We start from the raw sequence: 26,500 nt of genomic DNA, 5'->3' as shown, positions 1-26,500 counted from the left end.
TAATGCCTTCACTACGGTTCTTGCCAGACACAGCTTTTTGATCTGATGAGGCCCCCACCTGTTCAATTACACATTAAGTGATTAACATGCTTCCATTTGAAACTTCGAAGTCTTCATCGGGGATTGACGCCCGACAAAAGCTAATTGAAGCCCGACGGAGCGAAGCGACGGAGGGCTTCAATTACTTTAGACTTTGGGAGAGCGTCAATCCACGATGAAGACCGAGAAGTTTCAAATGGAAGCATGTTAATGTTATTGTAATTGAATGTCAGTGTTACAGAAGTTCAGCCACTGGTCATGGAAAATTAAAGTGTATTTATTGGTAAGGGAATTTGATAAACTTTTATGGGTTGATCTATGAACATTCCAGATGAAAGTCTTTAAACCGAGTCAAAATTGATGTGAACAAAAACATTCATTACTACAAAATTCTTCAAGTTCAACCTAATAAAACAAAAACCAGCACCCCTTTGTCACATTTGTGTTGGGAACACACTGACCACTAGCAATATCTGCAACTTGATAAGATGGTCACATGGGGGGGGGGGGGGGGGGGGGGGGGGGGTGGACATGCACGTTGAGGCAACACAAAATATTTTTTTGTGTATGCTTTTTTTTATCCAGATACTTGCGGCAAAAATGGACTACTACCCTCATTACACCAGAGGTAGGAGGATGAGTGGTCCTCATGGCTTTACGCAATAATTCAGGTAAGAAAAGCTAAGACAAAAACTTGCATGAATTATTTCCAGTTAATCAAAGTGACTACCTTTAGCCTGCCCTTCAAAGCCAAAAACCGGCACGGTTGGCCTAGTGGTAAGGCGTCCGCCCCGTGATCGGGGGGTCGTGGGTTCGAACCCCGGCCGGGTCATACCTAAGACTTTAAAATTGGCAATCTAGTGGCTGCTCCGCCTGGCGTCTGGCATTATGGGGTTAGTGCTAAGCCTGGTTGGTCCGGTGTCAGAATAATGTGACAGGGTGAGACATGAAGCCTGTGCTGCGACTTCTGTCTTGTGTGTGGCGCACGTTATATGTCAAAGCAGCACCGCCTTGATATGGCCCTTCGTGGTCGGCTGGGCGTTAAGCAAACAAACAAACAAAAATCAAAGCCAAAATGAAGTATTGCCAGTCATATTATCATAATTATGACTGGCAATACTTCATTTTGGCTTTATTATGAGTGGACTTACTGCTGTTTGACTTTGGAGGGCAGAGCTAGAATGGACACTTTCCTTCGTCGCTTTGATGCGGATGTAATGCCTTCACTACGGTTCTTGCCAGACACAGCTTTTTGATCTGATGAGGCCCCCACCTGTTCAGTTACACATTAAGTGATTAACATGCTTCCATTTGAAACTTCGAAGTCTTCATCGGGGACTGACGCCCGACAAAAGCTAATTGAAGCCCGACAGAGCGAAGCGACGGAGGGCTTCAATTACTATAGACTTTGGGAGGGCGTCAATCCACGATGAAGACCGAGAAGTTTCAAATGGAAGCATGTTAATGTTATTGTAATTGAATGTCAGTGTTACAGAAGTTCAGCCACTGGTCATGGAAAATTAAAGTGTATTTATTGGTAAGGGAATTTGATAAACTTTTATGGGTTGATCTATGAACATTCCAGATGAAAGTCTTTAAACCGAGTCAAAATTGATGTGAACAAAAAACATTCATTACTACAAAATTCTTCAAGTTCAACCTAATAAAACAAAAACCAGCACCCCTTTGTCACATTTGTGTTGGGAACACACTGACCACTAGCAATATCTGCAACTTGATAAGATGGTCACATGGGGGAGGGGGGGGGGGTGGACATGCACGTTGAGGCAACACAAAATATTTTATTGTGTATGCTTTTTTTTATCCAGGTACTTGCGGCAAAAATGGACTACTACCCTCATTACACCAGAGGTAGGAGGATGAGTGGTCCTCATGGCTTTACGCAATAATTCAGGTAAGAAAAGCTAAGACAAAAACTTGCATGAATTATTTCCAGTTAATCAAAGTGACTACCTTTAGCCTGCCCTTCAAAGCCAAAAACCGGCACGGTTGGCCTAGTGGTAAGGCGTCCGCCCCGTGATCGGGAGGTCGTGGGTTCGAACCTCGGCCGGGTCATACCTAAGACTTTAAAATTGGCAATCTAGTGGCTGCTCCGCCTGGCGTCTGGCATTATGGGGTTAGTGCTAGGCCTGGTTGGTCCGGTGTCAGAATAATGTGACTGGGTGAGACATGAAGCCTGTGCTGCAACTTCTGTCTTGTGTGTGGCGCACGTTATATGTCAAAGCAGCACCGCCCTGATATGGCCCTTCGTGGTCGGCTGGGCGTTAAGCAAACATACAAACAAAAATCAAAGCCAAAATGAAGTATTGCCAGTCATATTATCATAATTATGACTGGCAATACTTCATTTTGGCTTTATTATGAGTGGACTTACTGCTGTTTGACTTTAGAGGGCAGAGCTAGAATGGACACTTTCCTTCGTCGCTTTGATGCGGATGTAATGCCTTCACTACGGTTCTTGCCAGACACAGCTTTTTGATCTGATGAGGCCCCCACCTGTTCAGTTACACATTAAGTGATTAACATGCTTCCATTTGAAACTTCGAAGTCTTCATCGGGGATTGACGCCCGACAAAAGCTAATTGAAGCCCGACGGAGCGAAGCGACGGAGGGCTTCAATTAGACTTTGGGAGGGCGTCAATCCACGATGAAGACCGAGAAGTTTCAAATGGAAGCATGTTAATGTTATTGTAATTGAATCTGACGACAATCTCTTTCCTGCTTTCATGCGGTTGTAAACAGACAGAATTGGTTCTGTTCTGTTCACACACTACTTTCAGTCCACCTACCTGCAAGGGTCAAGTCCCAAGAAATGTCTCTGTATTCCTATCGTATCACTCTGCTCCTGTTTTGTTTTCTTTCACACACATTTTCCCTTCTTTTTTGACGGGTTTCTGGACAGCAAACTCTAAAACAAATTCTTTTCATCACAAAAGCGATCTTTGGAATTGACTGACGTAGTCCGGAAGAATTCATGCATTAACTTACGTCACGTACTCAACGTCATCACTTCGCATACCTTATGGTCTCGGTATTTCGTTGGCCTTCATATTTCCTACTTGTAAAATGACCCTCAAAGCTAACCGAGACTAGTTGAGGCTGTATCAATACGCCTCGCCAGCAGGTTGTTAATGGATTTTTTAGCGAGTGGTTATCGACAATTGTAATACAATCAAGTTTGCGTTTTAATGAAACAGATCCTGTGATTGGTCAGAATGTCCCAACTCATTACAAATTACCGGTGACTAATTGTCGATAGCCACTAGCTAAAAAATTCATTAACAACCTGCTCCGCACACTCGTGAATTACCAAGAGGCTGCAAATACCCACTCGTGGTTTATTTTCCACTAATCAACTCGTGGTCATTGTTTAAGCTCTATTTAATGACCGGTAATTTTTAATGAGTTGGGGCATTCTGACCAATCACAGGATCTGTTTCATTAAAACGCAAACTTGATTGAATTACAATTAACATTAACCAGAAAAGCCTTTTAACATATGATAATTATAAGAATAACTTTGAATGTAATTAGAAAATTGTTTGCCATTTGAAGAATATTCATACCATAAGACTAAATTGTTGAAAAGTGTCAAATGTACTGAAAGTAGATGGCTTTGTCAACTGACCATAAATACAATTGGTTCTTGTGCCTGTTGTATAGGAGCACCTGAAAGAGAAGGAACAATGGAACAGAAAGTACCAGCAGGAGGTCGACAGTCTGTCATTCCGCAACTAGCAGCTGTCCAAACGAGTTGTGGTACTGCAAGAGGAGCTGGAGGCCGTCGAGTCACAGAAGAAAAAACACAAGGTTGGCACATTTCTTTAAAGCAGTAAAGCGGTAATCAAGACACCAGCATTGACTTGACAGATACAGATTTCCTCTTCGTTGAATAGGGTTGAAGGCATGGCTATCATATTCCTTGGTGGTGGCAATTCCGTTCAATATGTTTTTGTAACGTCGTGAAATATATACTTTTCCCATAAAACTGAAAGCTTAGTGTTACTGCGACTTCATTTTATCATACTTATTTTCATAGTGTGGCATTTTTCGGTTCTCGTCTTTGTTTTGCCAATACATTAACCTTTACTTTAATTGTTTAAAGTTTTAACAAAAACTTACAATGGTAGGAACCCAAGAAAAAGTCCACCCCTCTGCTTTTTGAATGTAATCTATACCTGACTAAGTTTCAAATGTACATTAGTATTAGATAGGCCATGAAGCCTGTAAATGCCCCTTCTTGATCTTGTGATCATTTTATTGCTATTTATAGTACAGAAAAGGGAACCCGTAAGATTTTGCCATATTTTGTACTCTTGATTTTCTAAATTACGATTGATACGGTCTGTGGAAAAAAAGAGAAATAATTCCTAGACTTCTTGAGTTTCTACTTTCGGTTCACTCAGTTAGTGTAAAAAAACAACCTGTTACTATGGCCATTTTGAATCTCGTATGAAGTGACTAAACGAGATCAGTTGCGTTGATCAGCTCAAAGCGTGGAAAGCTCAATTTTTATCATGCAAAAACAACAACAAAGAGGTGGATCCTCAGCAGGAGCAAAGAAAAAGGCTGTTCGGGAACAGGAATTCCTTTCAACGTATGTTTTCCAAGTTTGACATCGATAGACACTGCATGTCAAAGCTAGACTCATAGGGATCCTGAAATTGACAACACCAAGAAAAGCCGCTGCCAGCATGAGGAGCATCACAGACTTTGTCTTTTGCAAAAGATCTACCCGAGGAACAGGGTGCAGTACATGCCAAAGCGATGTTATCCGAGCTGATAGTGAAAATGAATTTGTCATTGAGCACAGCAGATGTGATTTTACAAGCTGTCAAAAGTGTGTTTCCTGTCTTAAGTGTGTTTCCTGTCTTAAACATCGCGCAGAAGTCTAAGTGTTCCTGCAAGAAGGCTACAGCAATGATGAAACAGATGTCTAATGACATTAGGTCTTCTCTTAAAGAAAAAATCAACAAAGATTTCCATCTTTTTTTTTTTATCAATGACGGTGTGTGCAGCATGTTTGAAATGAATGATTAAAAGTTATGTGGAGTACTCTCATTTTTCTGAAAATGCACGTAGCTTTTTTTTTGTTAAACTCCATGGCAAAATTGAGGTCCCAAGGTCTGTATTACAATATATATATATATGCAACACATGCTTCTGTCAGTTAAAAGATATGATTTGTTTTTTATCAGCCTCATCTGGAGATGTACTGGTACCTCAGGCCTCATCTGGAGATGTACCAGTATTGCCAGCCTCATTTGGAGATGTACAAGTATTGCCAGCCTCGTCTGGAGATGTACTAGTATCACAAGCCTTATCTGGAGATGTACCAGTATCACCAGCCTCATCTGGAGATGTACCGCCATCACCAGCCTCATCTGGAGATTTACCAGTATCACCAGCCTTATCTGGATATGTACCAGTTTCACCAGTCTTATCTGGACATGTACCAGTATCACCAGCCTCATCTGGAGATGTACCGCTATCACCAGCCTTATCTGGAGATGTACTGATACCACCAACCTCATCTGGAGATGTACCGCTATCACCAGCCTTATCTGGAAATGTACCGATACCACCAGCCTCATCTGGAGATGTACCGCTATCACCAGCCTCATCTGGAGATGTACCGCTATCATCAGCCTCATCTGGAGATGTACCGCTATCACCAGTCTTATCTGGAAATGTACCGATACCACCAGCCTCATCTGGAAATGTACCGATACCACCAGCCTTATCTGGAGATGTACTGATACCACCAGCCTCATCTGGAGATGTACCGCTACCAAAAGCCTCATCTGGAAATGTACCGATACCACCAGCCTCATTTGGAGATGAACAGGTACGAAAAGCATTGTGATTTTGAACTTACTCACGGGTTACCTCCATTATGAAATTGACCGTTTTTGTTTGTTTATTTGTTGCTTAACGTCCAGCCGACTACGCAGAGCCATATCAGGACGAAAATTGACCGCTTTTATTTTTTAAACTTTCCAGGAAATGGGATTTAGCCACCTCTAGGTCGATGTTGTCAGTCTAATGAAATTGGAGAAAAGGCACCAATGGGTGGCCGAGTGGTAACGCACTTGCGCTCGGAAGTGAGTTCGACCCTGTGTCGGGGCGTTAGCAATTTTCTCCCCCCTTTCCTAACCTAGGTGGTGGGTTCAAGTGCTAGTCTTTCGGATGAGACGAAAAACCGAGGTCCCTTCGTGTACACTACATTGGGGTGTGCACGTTAAAGATCCCACGATTGACAAAAGGGTCTTTCCTGGCAAAATTGTATAGCCATAGATTAAAAAAATGTCCACCAAAATACCCGTGTGACTTTGAATAATAGGCCGTGAACAGTAGGATATGCGCCGAAATGGCTGCGATCTGCTGGTCGATGTGAATGCGTGATGTATTGTGTAAAAAAATCCATCTCACACTGCGCCTTGAGTCCGAGTCTGGAGATACGCGCGCGATATAAGACTTCATATAACCCATACTTGTCGGTCGCCCTATGCCTAAGTGGAATGTTTTGTATAATGGGAGCTTTAGGGCAACATTTGGCTTTAACACACACACACGTACATATATAGATTGGTTGAATTTAGAATAAAAAGAAAGTATGTAAAAGTCACAACATTCTTACACGTACTCGCATTCACTACCAAGAAACTGTTAATTTTTAGGATAGTTGGACATTAACTACAGTACCTGTGTAATCCAGAAAAACACACAAGATAAGCACATAATTGAGGCAAGTCAGGACCATTATGATGATCTGTGTCAAAAGCATCACATTTATTTTAACACGAATATTTATTGGACCATAGTGGCCGAGTGGGCTGCTTGCAGTCTCACTCAATGACAAAGTTAAGCAATGCCGAGCCTAGCCAAGTACTTGGATAAGTGACTGTCTGAGTTGTACACTGCTGTTAACTTGACCCCTCATGGAGGGCGGTGTCTCACTACTCTTTGGGATGAGATTTTAAAGGGAGGTCTATTCAGTATTCTGAGTACATATGCCCTCAAAATCATGCTTGGACTTGATCCTGACGCCAATGTCCAACTCGGGTCAATGCAACCCGCAGAAACACACCCAGCATGCATCATAGTCTCAGAATAATCAGAATGATGATTGTGGAGACTCAAGGAAAGGCAGGTGTACTAAGCTGCCATGGTATTATGGGAAAAGGTTCTATTGTTATTGCAAATTTGTCTGGAAGCATGTGTCGACATTAGCTTGTATGTCTGCCTGATAGGCAATGTGATCTGGGTTGTCAGTAAAAATGAAATTTGAGATTTGAAAAGAATCACCAAACCTTAGGGCGACAGAATATAAGTTGAAAGTATTGTACAATTGGAGCTTTAGGACGACATTTGGTCGACCTAGCTCCCCTGTAGGATTTAGCACAATATATGTTATATTTTTGGTCGCCCTAATCAAAAGTATTGTATAATGGGAGCTTTAGGGCGACATTTGGTGAATTGGATCTGGGTTGTCACTAAAATGACATTTGAGATTTGAAAGGAAGCACCAAACCTTAGGGCGAAAGAAAATACATTGAAAGTATTGTACAATTGCTGAATTGGAGCTTTAGGATGACATATGTTCGACCTAGCTCCCCTGTGGAATTTGACACACACGCATATTATATATACTGTTCAAAAAAAGAAACGCATAGTTGCTACTTGCCAAATTTGTTTTATTTTTCGAAAAAAATAACAGAAAATCCAATATTTAGATTATTTGTTTGAATTTTGGTATGGACACAGTTGAATGCACACACAGTTCATTTGCATCTTCAAATCAATCAGTCAATCAATACGATTGGGTGCCGAGGCTGTCAAGTCAGTAGGGGGTGTGACTGCCTTGAGCAGCAACAACTGCCCGGCACCTTCTGGGCATGGACTGGATCAGATGCCGGATATCTTGCTGTGGGATGGTGTCCCACTCCTCCTGAAGTGCCTGCAATAGATCGCGGTGATTTGCTGGCGCTTCTTCTTGCCTGCGCACACGTCTGTCCAATTCATCCCAGAGGTGTTCTATCGGGTTCATGTCTGGCGACATGGATGGCCAGGGAAGCACCTGGACATGGTGGTCGGTGAGGAACTGGGTGGTGAGTCGTGCTGTGTGCGGGCGAGCGTTGTCCTGCTGGAATATGGCATCCTGGTCAGCCAGAAGAGGAAGGGCGTGTGGGCGCAGAATTTCCTCCACGTATCGCTGGGCAGTTATGCGCCCTTGGACGTGCACCAGGGTGCTCCTTCCAGCGGTATTGATCGCCCCCACACCATGACGCCTCCACCACCATGAATGGGTGCCTCATCCACACAGTTGGGCGCGTAACGTTCGTTTACTCTCCGGTAGACCCTCCTCCGACCATCATGTCGCTGGAGCAGGAAGTAGGACTCGTCGCTGAACCACACGTGTCTCCAGTGATTCCGGACGGTCCAGCGAAGGTGCTGGTTGCCCCACTGCACTCGGTTCTGGCGATGGCGGCGGGTGAGGACAGCTCCTCTGTGAGGTCTGCGAGCTCTCAAACCAGCTTTATGCAGGCGGTACTGCACGGTCTGGTCCGATAATCGGTGTGGCCCGGGGAGAGCCTGGACAGAAGATGAGGCCGACAGGAAACGATTCCGGAGGTGGCGGAGCCGTATGAAACGGTCCTGAGCAGCAGTTGTCGCCCTTGGTCTTCCCGCTCGTGGCAAGTCAGCAACGGAGCCAGTGGCTTGAAACCTGACCCACAGTCTACTGATGGTGCCCTGGGACACGTGGAAGTGCCTGGCGATTGCACTTTGACTTTGGCCTGCTTGTAAACGACCCAATGCAATTTGGCGGTCTTCTCTGCTCAATCGGGCCATCTTTCGTCGCTGAATTGTCGTCTGATTTCTTTGTGGCGAACAATCCGCTTTTATGGGTTTTGGAAGACATGGTGAGAGCTCAATATTCCCCGAGTTTCACGAGATTACACTGAAGCATGACGAGTGGTCATGCCAAATGAGCAATTTTGACATTGTAGCCACTGATAACGCATGCGTCACGTGCAGAGCTCACTTGTGGCAATGGACGAAAGGTCGACGACCAGATAAACATTTTCTGCAGTTTGGTGGATATCCTTGTAGCCATATAACTAAATTAACCAAATATTACAAGCTATGCGTTTCTTTTTTTGAACAGTATATATGTTAGGCGCGTTTGATCGATCTGCGCGATCGCGCGATCGCGCTGCGCGTTTGGTGGATCAATCAAACGCGCACACATCGATCGATGTGTGCGCATTTGATCGATGCAAAGAATAGGCTACAAAAAATACAAGAATCGTTAAAACGCGCAGCTCTTATACTTGCGCATTTGGACGATCTGTCACAAAGTAAGTCCCTACCACACACACACATCGCACGCCGGAAGTGAAAAGTTTCAAATACAGGAATGTTCCGAAATATACCCCAACAACGTTTTTGATTTGTTTGTTGTCAGGCCTCTCAATCTTTCAAACAGTCTCTCTCTCTCTCTCTCTCTCTCTCTCTCTCTCTCTCTCTCTCTCTCTCTCTCTCTCTCTCTCTCTCTCTCTCTCTCTCTTATGATCTTATTCTTATAAAATTATTACTATTATTGCGTGTGTCTGCGTTTCATCATAAAAAGTTTGTTCCTATGTTATTATTATTATTATTATTATGAACATTTGTGCGCCTAATCTAAATATAGCCCTAGGCGCTTACAAAATATATGTATTCCCATTTCGATAATAACCATTTTGCTTAGATCAGGACTAGCTGGAAGAAAGGTCCTACGGACCTAATGCTATCTTTCCTGTAATAAAGTTCTATGTTTCAATGTTTCTCTCTCTCTCTCTCTCTCTTAGTCTCTCAGTCTCTCTCTCTGTGTCTCTCTCTTAGTCTCTCTCTCTCTCTCTCTCTCTATCGCTCTCTTCTCTCTTTCTGTCTCTCTCTCTCTTAGTCTCTCTCTCTCCCTCTCTCTCTTAGTCTCTCTCTCTCAGTCCCCCCTCTCTCTCTCTCTCTCTCTTTCTCTCTCTCTTAGTCGCTCAGTCTCTCAGGATCTCTCTCTCTCTCTCTTAGTCTCAGTCTCTCTCTCTTTCTTCTCTGTCTCTCTCCTCTCTGCTCTCTGTCTCTCTCTTCTCTCTCTCTCTCTCTCTCTCTCTCTCTCTCTCTCTCTCACACACACACACACTTTCTCTCTCTCTTTCAGTCTCTCTCTTAGTCTCTCAGTCTCTCCCCCCAATCCCTCCTTCCTCATCTCTGTCCATCCCTCTGACATCTCTCCTTATCTTATCATTTGCTATTAAAGGTGATTTGTGAGACGGATCGTCTAAATGCGCAAGTATATGAGAGCTGCGCGTTTTAACGATTCTTGTATTCTTTGTATTGATCAAACGCGCACACATCGATCGATGTGTGCGCGTTTGATCGATCCACCAAACGCGCAGCGCGATCGCGCGATCGCGCAGATCGATCAAACGCGCCTAACATATATATGATAATGTCAAAAATGGTGTGAATGTGTTCATACTTTCTCCAAGTCCTTTTACTGAAAAGGACCTTTGACTCGATATTCCGATCTACTTACGCATACTCTTTGGGGTTTACATTGTGATGTTTAAATAAAAGTTCCACATGATTCTATGCTCCGCCTTGCAAGAGACATCACATTAACTTAACTGTGAATATTTTGTTTTAGGATGAAGACTTATACCGTCCGGAGAGTGATTTTGATTCTGATAGCACACCTTCTTCCTGCGATTACCCTATGCTGTCACCACCTGCACAAAGGAAGAAAACTTGCCAAGGTAAAAGTCAATGAAAGAAACTGTGAGAAGTAGTAACTCACTCACTGCGACAACTCATGGATGACCAATTTACTGAACTCATGGATGACCAATTTACTTAAGATTCAACTCTCCTGAGCCAGAAACCACAACTTGGTCTATAGTTCAGGACATTTCCTAGTCAAGTTGCAATCATTTATTGTACTATCAAGGAAACAGTTTCTTGTGTAAAGAATTTAACATGCTATACAGTGTTCTTGCCAGGCCTTGGTCTTCGGTCTCTGACGCATTCCTTTCTGATTTGACGCATTGGACCTAGCCTTGTCCGGTCGATGGACCGATAGTTTTTACGTTTTGGTGGTCAACTGACCGATACATATTCGTACAAGGCGGACAAGGTCTGCAATGAATGGAATGGGAGTTGCAAAGTCGGAAAACAAACCCCGATCGAAATGCTCATGTTTGCTACGAGTGAAAAATGCACTCGGTGCCGACTCTGTGTTTGTCGTCATTGACTCTGTGTTTGTCGTCATTGACACTCGAGGCTGCGTTTACGGAAATACCCGTTCCAGCCGGTGTACCTAATTATCGAAAACGGCGCAAACAGCGGAAATTTCATCAATATAATACTACGGCATGGTAATTTGGACCTATTGTTTTTTTAAAGCCAGGACATTTGGACTTATTGTTTTTTTTTTAGGGAGGTCCAAATGACCTATTGTCTTCTTAGGCTGGCAACAACACTGGCTATACTTTTTCCCACATAAAACAGACTTGTGCCCATTGTGATATACATTGTACTTGTTTGACAGGCATGGTTACAACAAGTCAGCAAAGTCTGGTTTTCTCGATGGCTGGTTGGCACCCCGTTGCCTTGGCACCTCAAGCAATGATGTTGCCAGCGCAGTCTGTGTCTCGTCTTACGTCTCCCAACAATGTCCAGCTTCCCACCGACCTTACTGTCCTTCAGCAGCAGCTCAGGACTCCAGGTATGTTATTCTTCAGCGTGTGGCATCACCGTATTTGATCTTTTACCCTTGTTAAATGCTTCTCATTCAAGTCACTGCACAGCAGAACATGCATGCACTTTTAAAACCAGCTTGCTGCACAATTGTTAAGTACCTATTTTATGAAGCAACTGCTTGTTTGCGAAAATGAGTGTGCCTGCATCGATACTACGTGTTTATCACTAAATCAGTGTCTGATAAGACCGTCCATCCGGAGGGTGAAATGAATAGGCTAAAGTTGCTGATGCGACCCTCATTCACATTTCACACTGTTAGACTGTACGGTAGGCTACGGTTCATGTTGGTTAATAAATATTGGCTTCAAATTGGTACCCTTGAAAATGACAGAAGGCCGCCTTACAATTCTTAAACTTCTTGAGTTTCTACTTTTGTGACATGACGTGGCGAGTCTCGTATGAAGTGACGAAACGAGATCAGTTGTATTGATCTGTTCAAAGTGTGGAAAGCTCAATTTCCATCATGTAAAAACAACAACAAAGAAAAAGGCGGTTCGTGAACAGGAATTCCTTTCAAAGTTTGTGTCAGTAAAAAGATGACCTGATTTATTTCTCATCAGCCTCATCTGGAGATGTACCGCTACCACCAGCCTCATCTGGAGATGTACCGCTACCACCAGCCTCATCTGGAGATGTACCGCTACCACCAGCCTCATTTGGAGATGTACCGATAAAACCAGCCTCATCTGGAGATGACAGGTACGAAAAGCCTCGCGATTTGAACTAACTCACGGGTTACCTACTTCCTGAATTTGACTCTCCGGATGACTTTTTAACTTTATAAGCCTGTGATTAAGGTGACCCACAAACTGTTACCAGACACTCCCTGGACTTATATTAAGCCTAGTGCAGAACCGCGCGAGGTGACATGTGACTCATTTCGTGGTGGAGGGTCACATTTTAAGGATTTTTTGCATTTTACTTCAGTATCTGTGTAATCCAGAAAAGACACAAGATAAGCGCATAATTGAGGAGAGTCGGGACCATTATGATGATCTGTGTCAAAAGCACATTGAACACGACTATTAATGGGACCATAGTGGCCGAGTGGGCGACTTGCAGTCTCACTCTATGACAAAGTTAAGCAATTTGAGATTTAAATAGAAGCACCAAACCTTAGGGCGACTGAAAAAAAGATTAGAGCTTTAGGACGACATTTGATCAACCTAGGTCCCCTGTTGAATTTAAAGGCACACGCAGCTTCCCGTAAACCATCACAGACACTGTCAGGCTTTTACACACAGTACAAACACCCTTGCATTTCAACACTCACCACTTGAGAACATCGTAGGTGCCCTCCGAAAAGAGCGAGCACTTATGAACGAATTTATTTTTGCGTGGCCAGCCGGATTGTCTGATCAGACAATGGGATGGCTCGTTTTGGCGCTAGACCTAACTTATACTAATAAATTGACAGCTTGTTACACAAATATTCTTAAATAATTCTTTTTTCATTAAGACAAAATCAGTAAAACTCGAAGATTTTAAAGTTTAAAAACTAGCCCTGAAGCGTGTCCTGCAAAACGTGTTTCTCGTAGCAGACGAATGTTCAGCATGTCGCCAGTTTCTTTGAACGGTCAGCCGACACCATTCACTTCGTGTGACTCGCAGCCATTTGTTGCGTTTTAGATAACGAGCCATGGCAGATACAGCGAGTCGCATTGAAATCAAGGACTGACTACTAAATTGTGAGAAAAAAAGGGAAAGTAGATCACATGGGTTCACGATGGCTCAGGGGTTAGATTAACCACGAAAACAGGTGTGTGGTTTACTCGAGCTAAACAAAAAAACTGTGTCATTTAATGCTATTCACTAAATGCTATTGCAAGTGTGTTCGATAAGGTTAGAACTGCTTTTTCATGAAAAGATTTGAATCGTTCTGTAAACCATTTGGGACGGACTGGGGCTTTAACACACACGCATTACAAGTCAAATAGTGTGAATGTGATAATTTTTTCTCCTTCCTCCAAGTACTTTTAGTTTTACTCAAAAGGACCTATGACCAGATTTCCAGATCTACTGACAAATACGTTTTGAGCTTTCATTTGTGATGTTTAGATAAAAAATAAAAAAAAGAGTTTCACATGATGGCATGTTCCGCCTTGCCAGAGACATCACTATAACTTAACTCTAAATATTTTGTTTTAGGATGAAGACTACAGTTACGATCCGGAGAGTGATTCTGATTCTGATGGCACACCTTTTTCAAGCTACATGTACTACTACTCAATGCTGTCACCACCTGCAAAAAGGAAGAAAACATGCCAAGGTAAAAGTCCGTGAAAGAAACTGAGAAGTAGTGACTCTATGACTGCAACCTTTCATGATTTGCCAATTTACCTAAAATTCAGCTTTCCTGAGCCAGAAGCAAGACTTGTCTATAGACTATAGTTCAGGACATTTGCATATGCAGTTGCAATCAACTAGTGTACTATCAAGAAAACAGTTTCGTGTGGACAGAATTGTACATGCTCTACATTTTCCCATCTTTGTTAAAACATTAAGTCAAAATTTGACTAAATGTAAAAAACATCAATTTTGAAAACAACACTGGACAGCAATTAAAAATAGCATTCACCAAAACTGGCAACATGGTCTCAAAAGCTTCCTCACCTCATGTCTGACACATGCATGCACACACACACACACACAAACACACACACACACACACACACATACACACACACATACACACACACACACACACACACGCATCTCTGCCTTATGCAGCTTCATTTGTTTCTAAGGAAAATGCTGGGAGTCCATGGTTTCCAGGGAAATTGTATATTTGTGAAACACGTTATTCACCAGTCTTGCAAAGACCAGGCAAAAGTTACTAAATGTTCAGTTAAGCTGCTGCAACATTCCCCCATTTTGAAATTTTTACCATGCTCCTTTTTGTTGTGAACATAAAGATCTGAACCTGGGCTTTTATTTCCAGGAAGCGATCACTTTTCATAATCGTTGATATTGGTTTTGGTTATGCCTAATATGATCACATGGTTATTCTTCAAGAAGCGTTGTTCAGTTTTCATTTTTTTCTTGGGTAGAGCTGCTTTGATCTTTGAAAACTTTGTAATAGGATTTTTTGCATATTTTGTTTTTTTCAGAAATACCAGACAAACACGATGTACTGCCACCTGCCTCAAACGGACTGCCACCTGCCTCAGATGAGCTGCCACCTGCCTCAAATGGACTGCCACCTGCCTCAGACGGACTGCCAAACATTTCTTCCAAGAAACCGAAACGACCTTGCCTATATTGTGGCCAGTTTCAAAGTGTGCTCATCAGACACTTACAAAGAAAACATTCTAATGAAGTAAGGGTTGCTGCAGCCATGAAGCTGCCTGCTTGTTCTAATGCGCAACTTGATTGTGGGCAGGCTTACCCTTTTTAAAATCAAAAAACAAGAAAGGTAGGTTGTTGGAACGTTTGTTATTGGATTTACATTAACATAAAACGTTTTAAGAGAACAGCCTTCCTTCTGTATGTTTTTGCTCATTGAACACCTTTGATTTCACCAACTCTTTTTTCTTCTTGTCACTGAGCTCTGACCGGTACGGTTGGCCTAGTGGTAAGGCGTCCGCCCCGTGATCGAGAGGTCGTGGGTTCGAACCCCGGCCGGGTCATACCTAAGACTTTAAAATTGGCAATCTAGTGGCTGCTCCGCCTGTCGTCTGGCATTATGGGGTTAGTGCTACGACTGGTTGGTCCGGTGTCAGAATAATCAGAATAATGTGACTGGGTGAGACATGAAGCCTGTTCTGCGACTTCTGTCTTGCGTGTGGCGCATGTTATATGTCAAAGCAGCACCGCCCTGATATGGCCCTTCGTGGTAAAACGCTGGCAGTTTCTTTGTTTTTGGATTTACCCTTTTTAACGCAAGAATGGATGGTGAACCAGCCAGACTGACACTGTGTGAATGGCAAGAAGCAGAAAGCAATCATTGGGTGGTACTGGTTCAATCTCGGCAGCTAAACTAAAGAGTATGTGTGTATGTAAAATCACCCATGACAGATGTGTACTGGTTCAATCTCGGCAGCTAAACTAAAGAATATCAAGTATGTGTTTTGAAAATCGTTGTCAGTATCGGATAAAGGAGAATTTCACTTGAGACTCGACCGAGGCCTGGTTTGTGTTATTATGCAAGGTCCGGTACTATGAACAAATTTGGTCAAATCCACTACAAATGTATGCGTGTTTGGCTTATTTCATAGAGTAAAAAGTTCACGCACTAAACATTTTATGTTGACCGACAAAAGTGTGCCTCGTACACTCTAAATATTTGGACGCCAGATACCTCTGCAATGACCGGAACAGAGCTGAGCAGAAAATGCAATCAGGTGTTCTATCTCAGACTAATCAAAGCAGTCTGACACAAGCCTGATCACTTGGATCGTCACTAATCTATTCAAGAGTTCTGCATTGCCCATTATCTCCCATTCAAACCCTCTTTTGTACTGTGAGTTAGTAATCGCTGAACGATCGCTGTTAATGTTATAGCGATACTGGTGAAAACGAAATGTAATATTTTGAGTGCATGCAGTAATTGAAGGGCGCACAAAGCATGTGACTACCCTCCAGTGACTGCACTCATAACCTTTTGAGATGAGTGGTTGTAAGGTATTATAATAAGACTTCCTCTCCACAATACAAGTGCCTGTTGTTGTTATTCATGTTCAATTGATGGGAAGCTAATTCTGGAGGATAAATAGAAAACAATTAAGCTTTTTTAATAGGTTACAATAATGTCATCATTTATTTCTCATTGAAAATTTCAAATCATTTTATATCATTTTGCTTTAAAAGTTGTCAGTCGTGTCTTGAAATCGATGACATTTGTTTTATGTTTTGCTTCTAATACTGAGTTCTAATGACAGAGTAAATATAGCATTGTAATTTGTAATACCATGCACAGTTCAAACTGTCAATCACGCTCCTTCCCAGTTTGTGATATGTATGTACATGAATTCTGTAAGTGGTCAATTTGTGTGTGGCATTGATCAACATTGCAAACAACACAGTTAATCTATGCAATCATGTACATCAAAATAATTTCAAAGAACTGTTCTCTGTTTTAATCTGTATTTGTTTCACTTCTCTGGGGTAAATTAGTTCCCCAATAAATCCTGTTGCATTGTAAATGCATGCCATTTATTTTCTTCTGTCTTGACTTTATTTTGCCAAAAATGTTATGCTTGGAAGAGGGCTTAGTAACTCTCTCCAAAAGGCCACTGGTTCTGATTCTACTCAATTACGATTGTTTTCTTGATAGTGTACATTTGATTGAAATTTTAACTAAAATTTGTTGTTTCTGTGCTTCATTAATCTTCTTCAATTTGAGGTATCTTGGTGTAGCTTGTGTGTTTATGACATCATTTCTGCCCTAACATTTACAATGATTTCAACATAAAAGATAACTTAAACATACTAAATATGGATCTCTATGTTGTTAATGATTAGGTGAAATGTAAGACTACCAAAATATGTGTGCCATAATTCTGCACACGATATTTTTTCTTTCAAACAGATCATTGGTAATCTGAACCGTACACTTGCAAGTGGTCAAATTACTTTTTTGTGTTCTCAAATTGTTTCATGGCAGAGATTTAAAAAGACCTCAATTAGTGTACTGTAAACTATAGAGCATTTATTGTGATCTTAGCAGACTTTCACTGTGCTGTTCTGGAAAGAACGTCGGCAAGACTATTGAAAGCGTTCTGCATTTAGAACATTGACAGATCATGCAGAACACACTGAGAGCCCATAACAGCTTACTTTTTCAGTTCATTCAGCACACAAAAGATGATCACAGCAGCTAACTCTCAAAACAGAACATTTGAATGCCGTTCTCAAACTGTTTCAAATAAGTGAGTGTGTGCAATTCCCATCATGTTCATTTAGAGTGTAGTAGGGCCCCAGATCAATCCAGCATTGAGTGCATTTCTGCCATTACCTGAAAACAATAGACCTTTTGCAAGTGTATTCTTTGCAAGAACTTTATTCTTGTACATACTTGTAAGTTGTCTTTTTTTCCCGTTTTTGTTACCCTCTACAGAGAGGTCCCACTGGCAACTCTGTACAACATCCCTTTTGTCAAATCTCCCTTACTGAACAAAGTATAGTAGGTTTTGGACTCGAACAATATGGTAAGTGTAGGGAAGCGATTTAAGAACAAGTGCGCACATTAAAACATCATTGCTGAAGGTGTATGTGTATAATTTTATTCTTGTTTTTGACAAATAAATGAGCTGTTGAACAAATACACATTCGTTGACTTATCGCAGTTTGCATTGTATGTGTTAATGTGTGTATATGTACATCCTGTTATATGTTTTTCTTCTGTGATGTACTTTGCTTACATCTGCCTGTTAACATTACAACAAGGCATTCCTATTGATATGTTTAAATTTTGCAAACAGTGACCTTTTATTTCTGACTTGGGAACAACACTGATGAAAGCATCTATCATTTTTTCTGTCACAACTCATACACAAAATCTATTGCACGTTTTGAACTGTTTATTAAAACTGCCAACAGAATAATTAGTGATGAAACAGCCATGATTACACTCAACACAAAGCATCAGGAACCTTAAATAATAACGATTTCGAAAGCGCGAACTGCAGAGTTTGAGCACATAACTAAATGACAATTAAAATGACGGGCGCAGTGGCGTGGTGGTAAGACGTCGGCCTCCTAATCGGGAGGTCGTGAGTTCGAATCCCGGTCGCTGCCGCCTGGTGGGTTAAGAGTGGAGATTTTTCCGATCTCCCAGGTCAACTTATGTGCAGACCTGCTAGTGACTTAACCCCCTTCGTGTGTACACGCAAGCACAAGACCAAGTGCGCACGGAAAAGATCCTGTAATCCATGTCAGAGTTCGGTGGGTTGTAGAAACACGAAAATACCCAGCATGCTTCCTCCGAAAGCGGCGTATGGCTGCCTAAATGGCGGGGTAAAAACGGTCATACACGTAAAATTCCACTCGTGCAAAAACACGCGTGTACGTGGGAGTTTCAGCCCACGAACGCAGAAGAAGACAATTAAAATTGTTAAAATAATAATAATAACTGGACATTTTTAAGTGCATAACCTATGGCTCTAGGCCCTTTACAAAACTTTGTGAACAACAAAATATACAAATACTGGTCGCCTTAATATACCTTATAAATTGGTTGCCCTAAGCTACCCGAAAAGGCGTGTCGCCGTAACCCCCACTCTTGCATTATTTTCATTAAGGCGACCATGCAAAACACCTATATCTTAATCTTGACAGATTTTCACGTTCAATTCATGACAGTCGGGTGTAGGTCAATTAGCAAATGTAATTACAAAATTTTATTAATATTGCTTTAAAAACAACGGATATAGCACCGGTAGCTATAAAACCCCTTTTTACAATGGTCGTCCTAAAGGCGGATTTATACTTATATATATATATATATATATATAAGAAGCATAACAGAAAAACACACCTCTAGCGAATATATTCAACACATTCAAGGTTAAGGTCACCCGTCAAGGTCACCCGTCAAGGTCACCGGTCAAGGTCACTGAAAAGGTTTTCTTCGCCAATACTCTGCACTTCCGACAAATCCTCGATTGTCAAAAATTGTGCAATCATGCAAACGTGGCGAGTTAACAATTACACACCCGCAGAAAGATAACTGGCTGGTGATTTTGAATGGAATTTGTCCTTTACACGGTTGTATTTTGAGCTGTCATTGGTTTAAACAAAACTTTATTCAACTTTTTATCATGACAAGAAACAATGCATGGATTTTACGACCACTAACTCAAGCATATAATGCTTATTTTAAGCAATCTAACGGCTGTCATTAAAGTGGATGTTCTCGGCTGTCGTGCCACATAACATCAAACACATGAAATTGTACATTTGAAAAGATTCCAAATATGCAACGCACTAGTCCACATTAACGACTGGGCATTTTTTGTGTAGTAATCAGCGTTAATCTCCGACGAGAACGCATATAAAACAGACATCTTTCTCCGCGGACTTTCTCACTTTTTTCATCGCTCTGCCAAAAGATTGCCGCTCAATTAATGCACAGTGGAATGGACTTGGTAGTGCTGAACCAGCTTTCTCTTGCATGTTCTTTCCTAAATAACATGTTCTTTCAGCACTGCGAACACTTGCAGCTTTTCTGTTCTTTCCACTCCATTTTGCGCTACACTGTTGTTGTTGTCGTCGGCGGTTGCTTTCTTTCGTTATTTTCTTCTTATTTTTTTCTTCAGACATTTTAGTCTGTAACGCCGCGTGCATTGTCTTGATGCACACCAGACGTGGATAAGCATCACACACTACAAGTGCGTTACACAAGAAAATGGCCAAAGCTGTCAAGCAAACAGAAACGCTTACTGGTTTCATTAAAAACATAAAACCATGCTGACATCCTTTACATTTTCAAATGCGTAATTAATGATATCAGCTTTACTCATGCCCCTAGACAATTATCATCAAAGGCGTGGAGTATCAGCGCTACAATAGCCAACTTGCACAATATCCCGCTTGGAGCTCTCCGGTGCGAAAGATAAGGAAGGTTCACTTCCCCGCGGGCACATTTTTTGCTCTCAAGAGTTATCGTTCCTTCCATTCACTACAAGTACAGAGACGAGTTGCCCAGAGCGGTTCGCCACGGGTCGCCCGCAGTGCGAATGACAGAAAGCCGTTTTTTAGGGCAGTGCAGGAAAGCGCTCGCGAAGCACTCGGCGAGCGGCTTATATGCTCGCCCACCGCGCGCTGCGTAATCCAAGATGGCGGCGGTGTTTACACTGCGATGCCGTGTAGCGTGTTGCGATATTCTCGGCGTGGTTTTCGACGTAACCCGAGAGATCCACCGCTTTTCGAGGTTCAGGAACTACCCCAGCTAAATTTCCCATCATAACCACGTTCTCTCTGACGATTTCACTGACCGAATCGTCTACTAGTTTAAGAAGTACAACTTTTTTCATATCTCGCAGCAATCGTGCTTTCTTCGTCGCCTTCGTGAAGCGATTTGCCTCGTTGTGAGCCCGTTGCATAGACCAATCCAGAGCGACTTTTCTCTGAGCGGGCTATTGTGATTCTGAGCAACGCATGGCTGATCTAAACAATGACTACCGAACAGCAGAATTTTCATGCGATTGCAAGTATCAAAGTTGCAAAAATACCTCAAACTGTCAAAGAAAGAAAAATACAATATTCAGGATACTAGAAACCGAAGCTGATAAAGTTATTGAACAGACAACGGATGGCACGTCATTTTGACATCGAAGAGAATTCAGCCAAGCGCTGGTGTTCTCTGGCTTGTGTTAAAAAAAAACTCGATCGCGTTTCCTTTGTGTAGGGGCCATGCTTGGGTACTTTGAACGAACTTTAGGATTATTCTTGCGGCTAACATTGCTGCAGCCCACTGCTGCTCAGTGCTAATCAACCATTTTCAAGGCGAAGTGTCTGCACTGAAACGCAACCTCTCACAGAGCTATCAAAACATGCCCGCAGTTTGAGGCAGATCTCGCAAGACCACACAAGGTATTGCAGATTTATCCCGCGACTTCGCGGCGCTGGCCGATAGGGCAAGTCGCCTATTAAAGGCTAAATGCGTCTCCTTTTTTGTGCACAGCTTTCTCTAGTAAACACTGTGTTTGCCTACGTCAAAAAATAAAAGAAACTCACAAAGAATTTGGTACAAATCTACCTTCAACAAGTACTAATTGTATCAAAGTGCCACAGACGTCACAATGCAGTGCCATGTCAGTGGCGCACTTTCTGCAGCACACAATGATGGCAAACGAACAAAAATCACATGGTAGGACTTCTTCATCTAAAAGATAGAAATGTAAAATTTTTTTAAAAAGATTAAAAAAAAAAGTACATTAACAAATCTGTTCATCGCCACGAACAACGTTTGTACCCAAACGTCACAGACGTGGCACAGTGTTTTGGTAGAACATGTTTTGAATATATTTCAGAAACAACCAATATTTGATATTTCAAAAACAGATCAAAAGGTAGCTTAAGGCTTCTTCAGCAAATCTGACAAAACGTTCCAAACCAAAACAAAGAAAAACTGGCTCAAGCGATACCATAAAAGCACTTCACACAGAGCGTTTCCCAAATGGCATCAAAAACAAAATGATGGCATGCAAGGAGAGGGAATAAGAGGCAAATGGAGTATGGTTTGAGTAAGTATAAACATCTTTTATAATGCTGCGTCGCCCAAAACAAATAACGGTTTTGGGTGTGACGAAAAAAAGAACAGGGCCGGAGTGCTATGTAAATTATGAACAATTCTTCCAAATCCATTCAAAAACTATGACACTACCAGACTGTTTCCGCATATTGAGCCAGAATTTTTTGTTATGGCAAATCGACGTTGCAGTTCCGGAGCAAATGATCAAAATTTCTTTGCGAATTTGCGTTCAAACGTGTTTTTCCCATAATATAACAATGGCCAAGAACAAATCTACGGTACTTCGAAGAAAGAAGAATAACAACATTCTTGCCCATTACGACTTGCAAAGCAGACGAAAAGCAGACATCTTCATTTTCTTCCAAGGAAGAAATCGTTGGTCATAAAGTCCGGCAGGACCCAAACATACTTCTGCACGCTTTCTTTTCTTTTCATATTCAGTTGCTTCGCAAAAATAAAATGTCACACCTCTCTCTATACGTTATTTGTTTTGGGCGACGCAGCATTATAGGTGAAAACATTTTTTGGAATTGCCCGGCCCCAAAGCGCGTCAGAAGTTTAATATCACGTCATGTACTTGTATGTGACGTCAAACGTAAACTTTTCGTCGCTTTTCTTCCAGTCTAAAAATATAAAGAGCTGTCATGACTCATCCTATTCGCGAGTATGTACGTTTGTCTTCTTCTTCTTCTTCGTTCATGGGCTTAGACTCCCACGTTCACTCATGTTTTTTTAGCACGAGTGGATTTTTACGTGTATGACCGTTTTTACCCCGCCATTCAGGCAGCATACGCCGATTTCGGGGGAGGCATGCAGGGTATTTTCGTGTTTCTATAACCCACCGAACTCTGACATGAATACACCGATTAACAGTTCCGCGGCCATTTTAGATTCGCACATGCGCACATCTTTTTCTACGAGCACTTTTGCTTCTTCTTCCTCTTCCGGTTTCCTGTTTTTGAGAAAATGCGCATCCGCAGATCGTTTTTTCGAAAGTTTTTTCTTTTTTTTACATTTAGTCAAGTTATGACTAAATGTTTTAACATCGAGGGGGGAATCGAGACGAGGGTCGTGGTGTATGTGTGTGTGTCTGTGCGTGTGTGTGTGTGTGTGTGTGTGTGTAGAGCGATTCAGACTAAACTACTGGACCGATCTTTATGAAATTTGACATGAGAGTTCCTGGGTATGATATCCCCGGACGTTTTTTTCATTTTTTCGATAAATGTCTTTGATGACGTCATATCCGGCTTTTCGTGAAAGTTGAGGCGGCACTGTCACGCCCTCATTTTTCAACCACATTGGTTGAAATTTTGGTCAAGTAATCTCCGACGAAGCCCGGACTTCGGTATTGCATTTCAGCTTGGTGGCTTAAAAATTAATTAATGACTTTGGTCATTAAAAATCTGAAAATTGTAAAAAAAATTATTTTTTTTATAAAACGATCCAAATTTACGTTCATCTTATTCTCCATCATTTTCTGATTCCAAAAACATATAAATATGTTATATTTGGATGAAAAACAAGCTCTGAAAATTAAATATATAAAAATTATGATCAACATTTCTTTTTCGAAATCAATTTAAAAACACTTTCATCTTATTCCTTGTCGGTTCCTGATTCCAAATACATATAGATATGATATGTTTGGATTAAAAACACGCTCAGAAAGTTAAAACGAAGAGAGGTACAAAAAAGCGTGCTATCCTTCTCAGCGCAACGAATACCCCGCTCTTCTTGTCAATTTCACTGCCTTTGCCACGGGCGGTGGAGTGACGATGCTACGAGTATACGGTCTTGCTGCGTTGCGTTCAGTTTCATTCTGTGAGTTGGACAGCTACTTGACTAAATGTTGTATTTTCGCCTTACGCGACTTGTTCCTATTCCGGTTGATTTGAGAAAGCGTAGATTCAGTCGGCAGAAAGTGCAATTTTGTAGTCTTCCAGCCCTGAAGTTGCTTTTGAGTGTTCGAAGAAAGAGTGTAAAGGTTCTAAGGATTACATCGGGCACACAAACACGCGATTTTCCTTTTTCCCCCCTTTGATTTGAACGCGTGCGCAGATCGTTTTTTGCGAGTATGTTTGTACTTCTTTCTCTTCCGCTTTCCTTCTTCGTTCCATGTAAACGCCAAAACTGTTAACTGGTGTATTACAGAATCTTTTCCGTGCGCACTTGGTCTTGTGCTTGCGTGTACACACGAAGGGGGTTAAGTCACTAGCAGGTCTGCACATAAGTTGACCTTTGGATATCTGACAAATCTCCACTCTTAAGCCACCAGGCGGCAGCGACCGGGATTCGAACTCACGACATCCCGATTAGGAGGCCGACGTATGACCACCACGCCACTGCGCCCGTCCTTTGTACGTTTTGAGCATGTGCCTTTCCTTTAAAGGATTTGTCTTTTTGTCGCAGATTACGATATAAACACTGTATTTGTTACATTTTAGCAGTGTTGACCCCGACTTTCTAGCTGGTTATGAATGAAAACTCGTGAAAATTATGACAAGATTAATTTTGTTGTCGTCATTTTCACGAGATTTCATTCATAACCAACTGGGGAATAAATAACACTGTTCCCCATGTAACAAATGGAGGTGGTGAATGGGTTTAAGCTTTCAGGCAAAACGTGGATTGTCAAAATAAAAGCCAATCAGGCTGATTGTTTGATGTGGCTTTGGATTCGTGTTTCCGAGGACAACGATAGTAAGCATTCACTCTCAAAGACACTTTGGAATCAATGTTGATAATTACCGCGGCGACTCATGGTCAATTTGCAACTTTTGTCTGTAATCGCAAAATGCACAACGAAAAGTCATAAAACACTTAAAAGAAAGGGAATATGCCAAAAACTTACGGAACTCGCAAACGTGATGGCAGCTCTATACATTTTTAGACTTAAAGAAAAGCGACAAAGAAGTTACCTTTGACGTCACAGACAAGTATGACGTGTTATCTCGAACTACTGTGACGCGCTTTGAGTCCCGGAATTGCGTTCTAAAAATTACGTTCAGAATAAGGATCCCGTTTGTTGTTGTGCGTACTTTCGCTCATTCAAAATAATGACAAAAACGATGTTTGGTGGCTTATTGTCAGACCAGCATGTTTTGTTAGTCCTCGGGGAGCATATCGCCTTCGGTTTTCATTTTTATCAACCTCGGCCTTTGGCCTTGGTCGAAAAAGATGAAACTGAAGACGATATGCCTCCCTCGGACCAACAAAAAAGCTCCTCTGTCAATAAGCCACCAAACATCTTGTAATATTCTCAAGTTTTAACTGCAACAAAACACCAACGCGCATTTTATCTATTATATAAAATAAATAAAACACTCAAAGAAGACATTTAAGCCTGGTAAAGCTTGCAATCGAGTCAAGGATAAACATATACCTCACTGACAGAAATAGCCGGCTCCGCAAAGCTTTACACCACTAAGATACAACCAAATACTCATTTATACACGGAGATGTAAGGGGGGAAACATTTCCCGCTCAAACATTTCCAAATACATACCAAATAAAACGGAGAAAAAAGAAACTCTCTACCGGGCAGAGATAACCAAATACCTACCCACTTACACCCGAAGATTTTGAAAAAAAAGTGCTGGGATATACAATTAAACAAACAAAAGTTCTTCCCGACCATGAATCGAACTCGGGTCGCTTCGGTGATAGCGCCGCATCATTCCGCTTCACCACGAAGGTCGCTAAACGATGGAGTGACATTGAAAAAAAGGTAAAAACGCTGAACACTCAATATAAATATGAAGCAACCAGTAAATGTTGAAAAGTTCCTAAAAATGTTGTTTGACTTATTTGTTCAATATTTGTGTTTTTGTATTGCTCTATCGTTCATCAACACGGGACAATGGGTGCCTGTTGTGATTTAGAAAATCCCGTATAGCCGTACTATAAATTTTAATTTAATATATATCATACTAGATGAATACCCGCTTCGCCGGGTAGCCGGCTTCGCCGGGAAGAAGTAGAGCCGAATACCCGGCTTCGCCGGGTGAGTGGCGCACACGGTACGCGATTGACCCCACACGAAGGAAGGGAGATAAACGCGCAAAACACTGGAGAAGATAAGGAGCGTTGTGGACAGTGACCTTCTAAAAATAGTAACGGGAATATGGATTGAGCGTTGTGGACAGTGACCTTCTAAAAATAGTAACAGGAATATCCGGCTTCGCCGGGATAAAAGCGTTGTGGACAGTGACCTTCTAAAAATAGTAACGGGAATATGGATTGACGCCACACGAAGGAAGGGAGATAAACGCAAAACACTGGAGAAGATAAGGAAGAGTTACTGGGAATGGATCTGGGAAGATGAACAGAAAAACCAAAATCGGTTCAGCGCTGCGCGCTGAGAGCACGTGTTGAAAATTCTCATCGACCAGGTTGTGTCCGGGGTCTACCTGAATATGCCCACCAAATTTGAAGCAGATCCATCGA

General features: G+C 41.9%; 2 protein-coding genes across 2 annotated transcripts in view; one reads left to right on the top strand and one right to left on the bottom strand.

Annotated features, from left to right (window-relative positions):
* Positions 1-26,500, bottom strand: part of LOC138970880 (ephrin-B2-like) — a 368,014-nt gene that overhangs the window by 212,476 nt on the left and 129,038 nt on the right. The window lies entirely within an intron of this gene.
* Positions 1,830-18,124, top strand: LOC138970879 (uncharacterized). The gene is made up of 8 exons (XM_070343446.1): positions 1,830-1,954; positions 3,724-3,870; positions 5,259-5,908; positions 10,748-10,856; positions 11,648-11,824; positions 12,420-12,558; positions 14,008-14,128; positions 14,970-18,124. Exons 1-8 carry the CDS (start codon positions 1,933-1,935, stop codon positions 15,180-15,182), a joined length of 1,578 nt encoding a protein of 525 aa, XP_070199547.1. The 5' UTR covers positions 1,830-1,932; the 3' UTR covers positions 15,183-18,124.

Source organism: Littorina saxatilis, linkage group LG7, assembly GCF_037325665.1.
Source record: "Littorina saxatilis isolate snail1 linkage group LG7, US_GU_Lsax_2.0, whole genome shotgun sequence".
NCBI lineage: Eukaryota > Metazoa > Mollusca > Gastropoda > Littorinimorpha > Littorinidae > Littorina > Littorina saxatilis.
The sequence above is the reverse complement of the archived record's forward strand: the minus strand, read 5'-3'. Positions and strand labels throughout refer to the sequence as shown.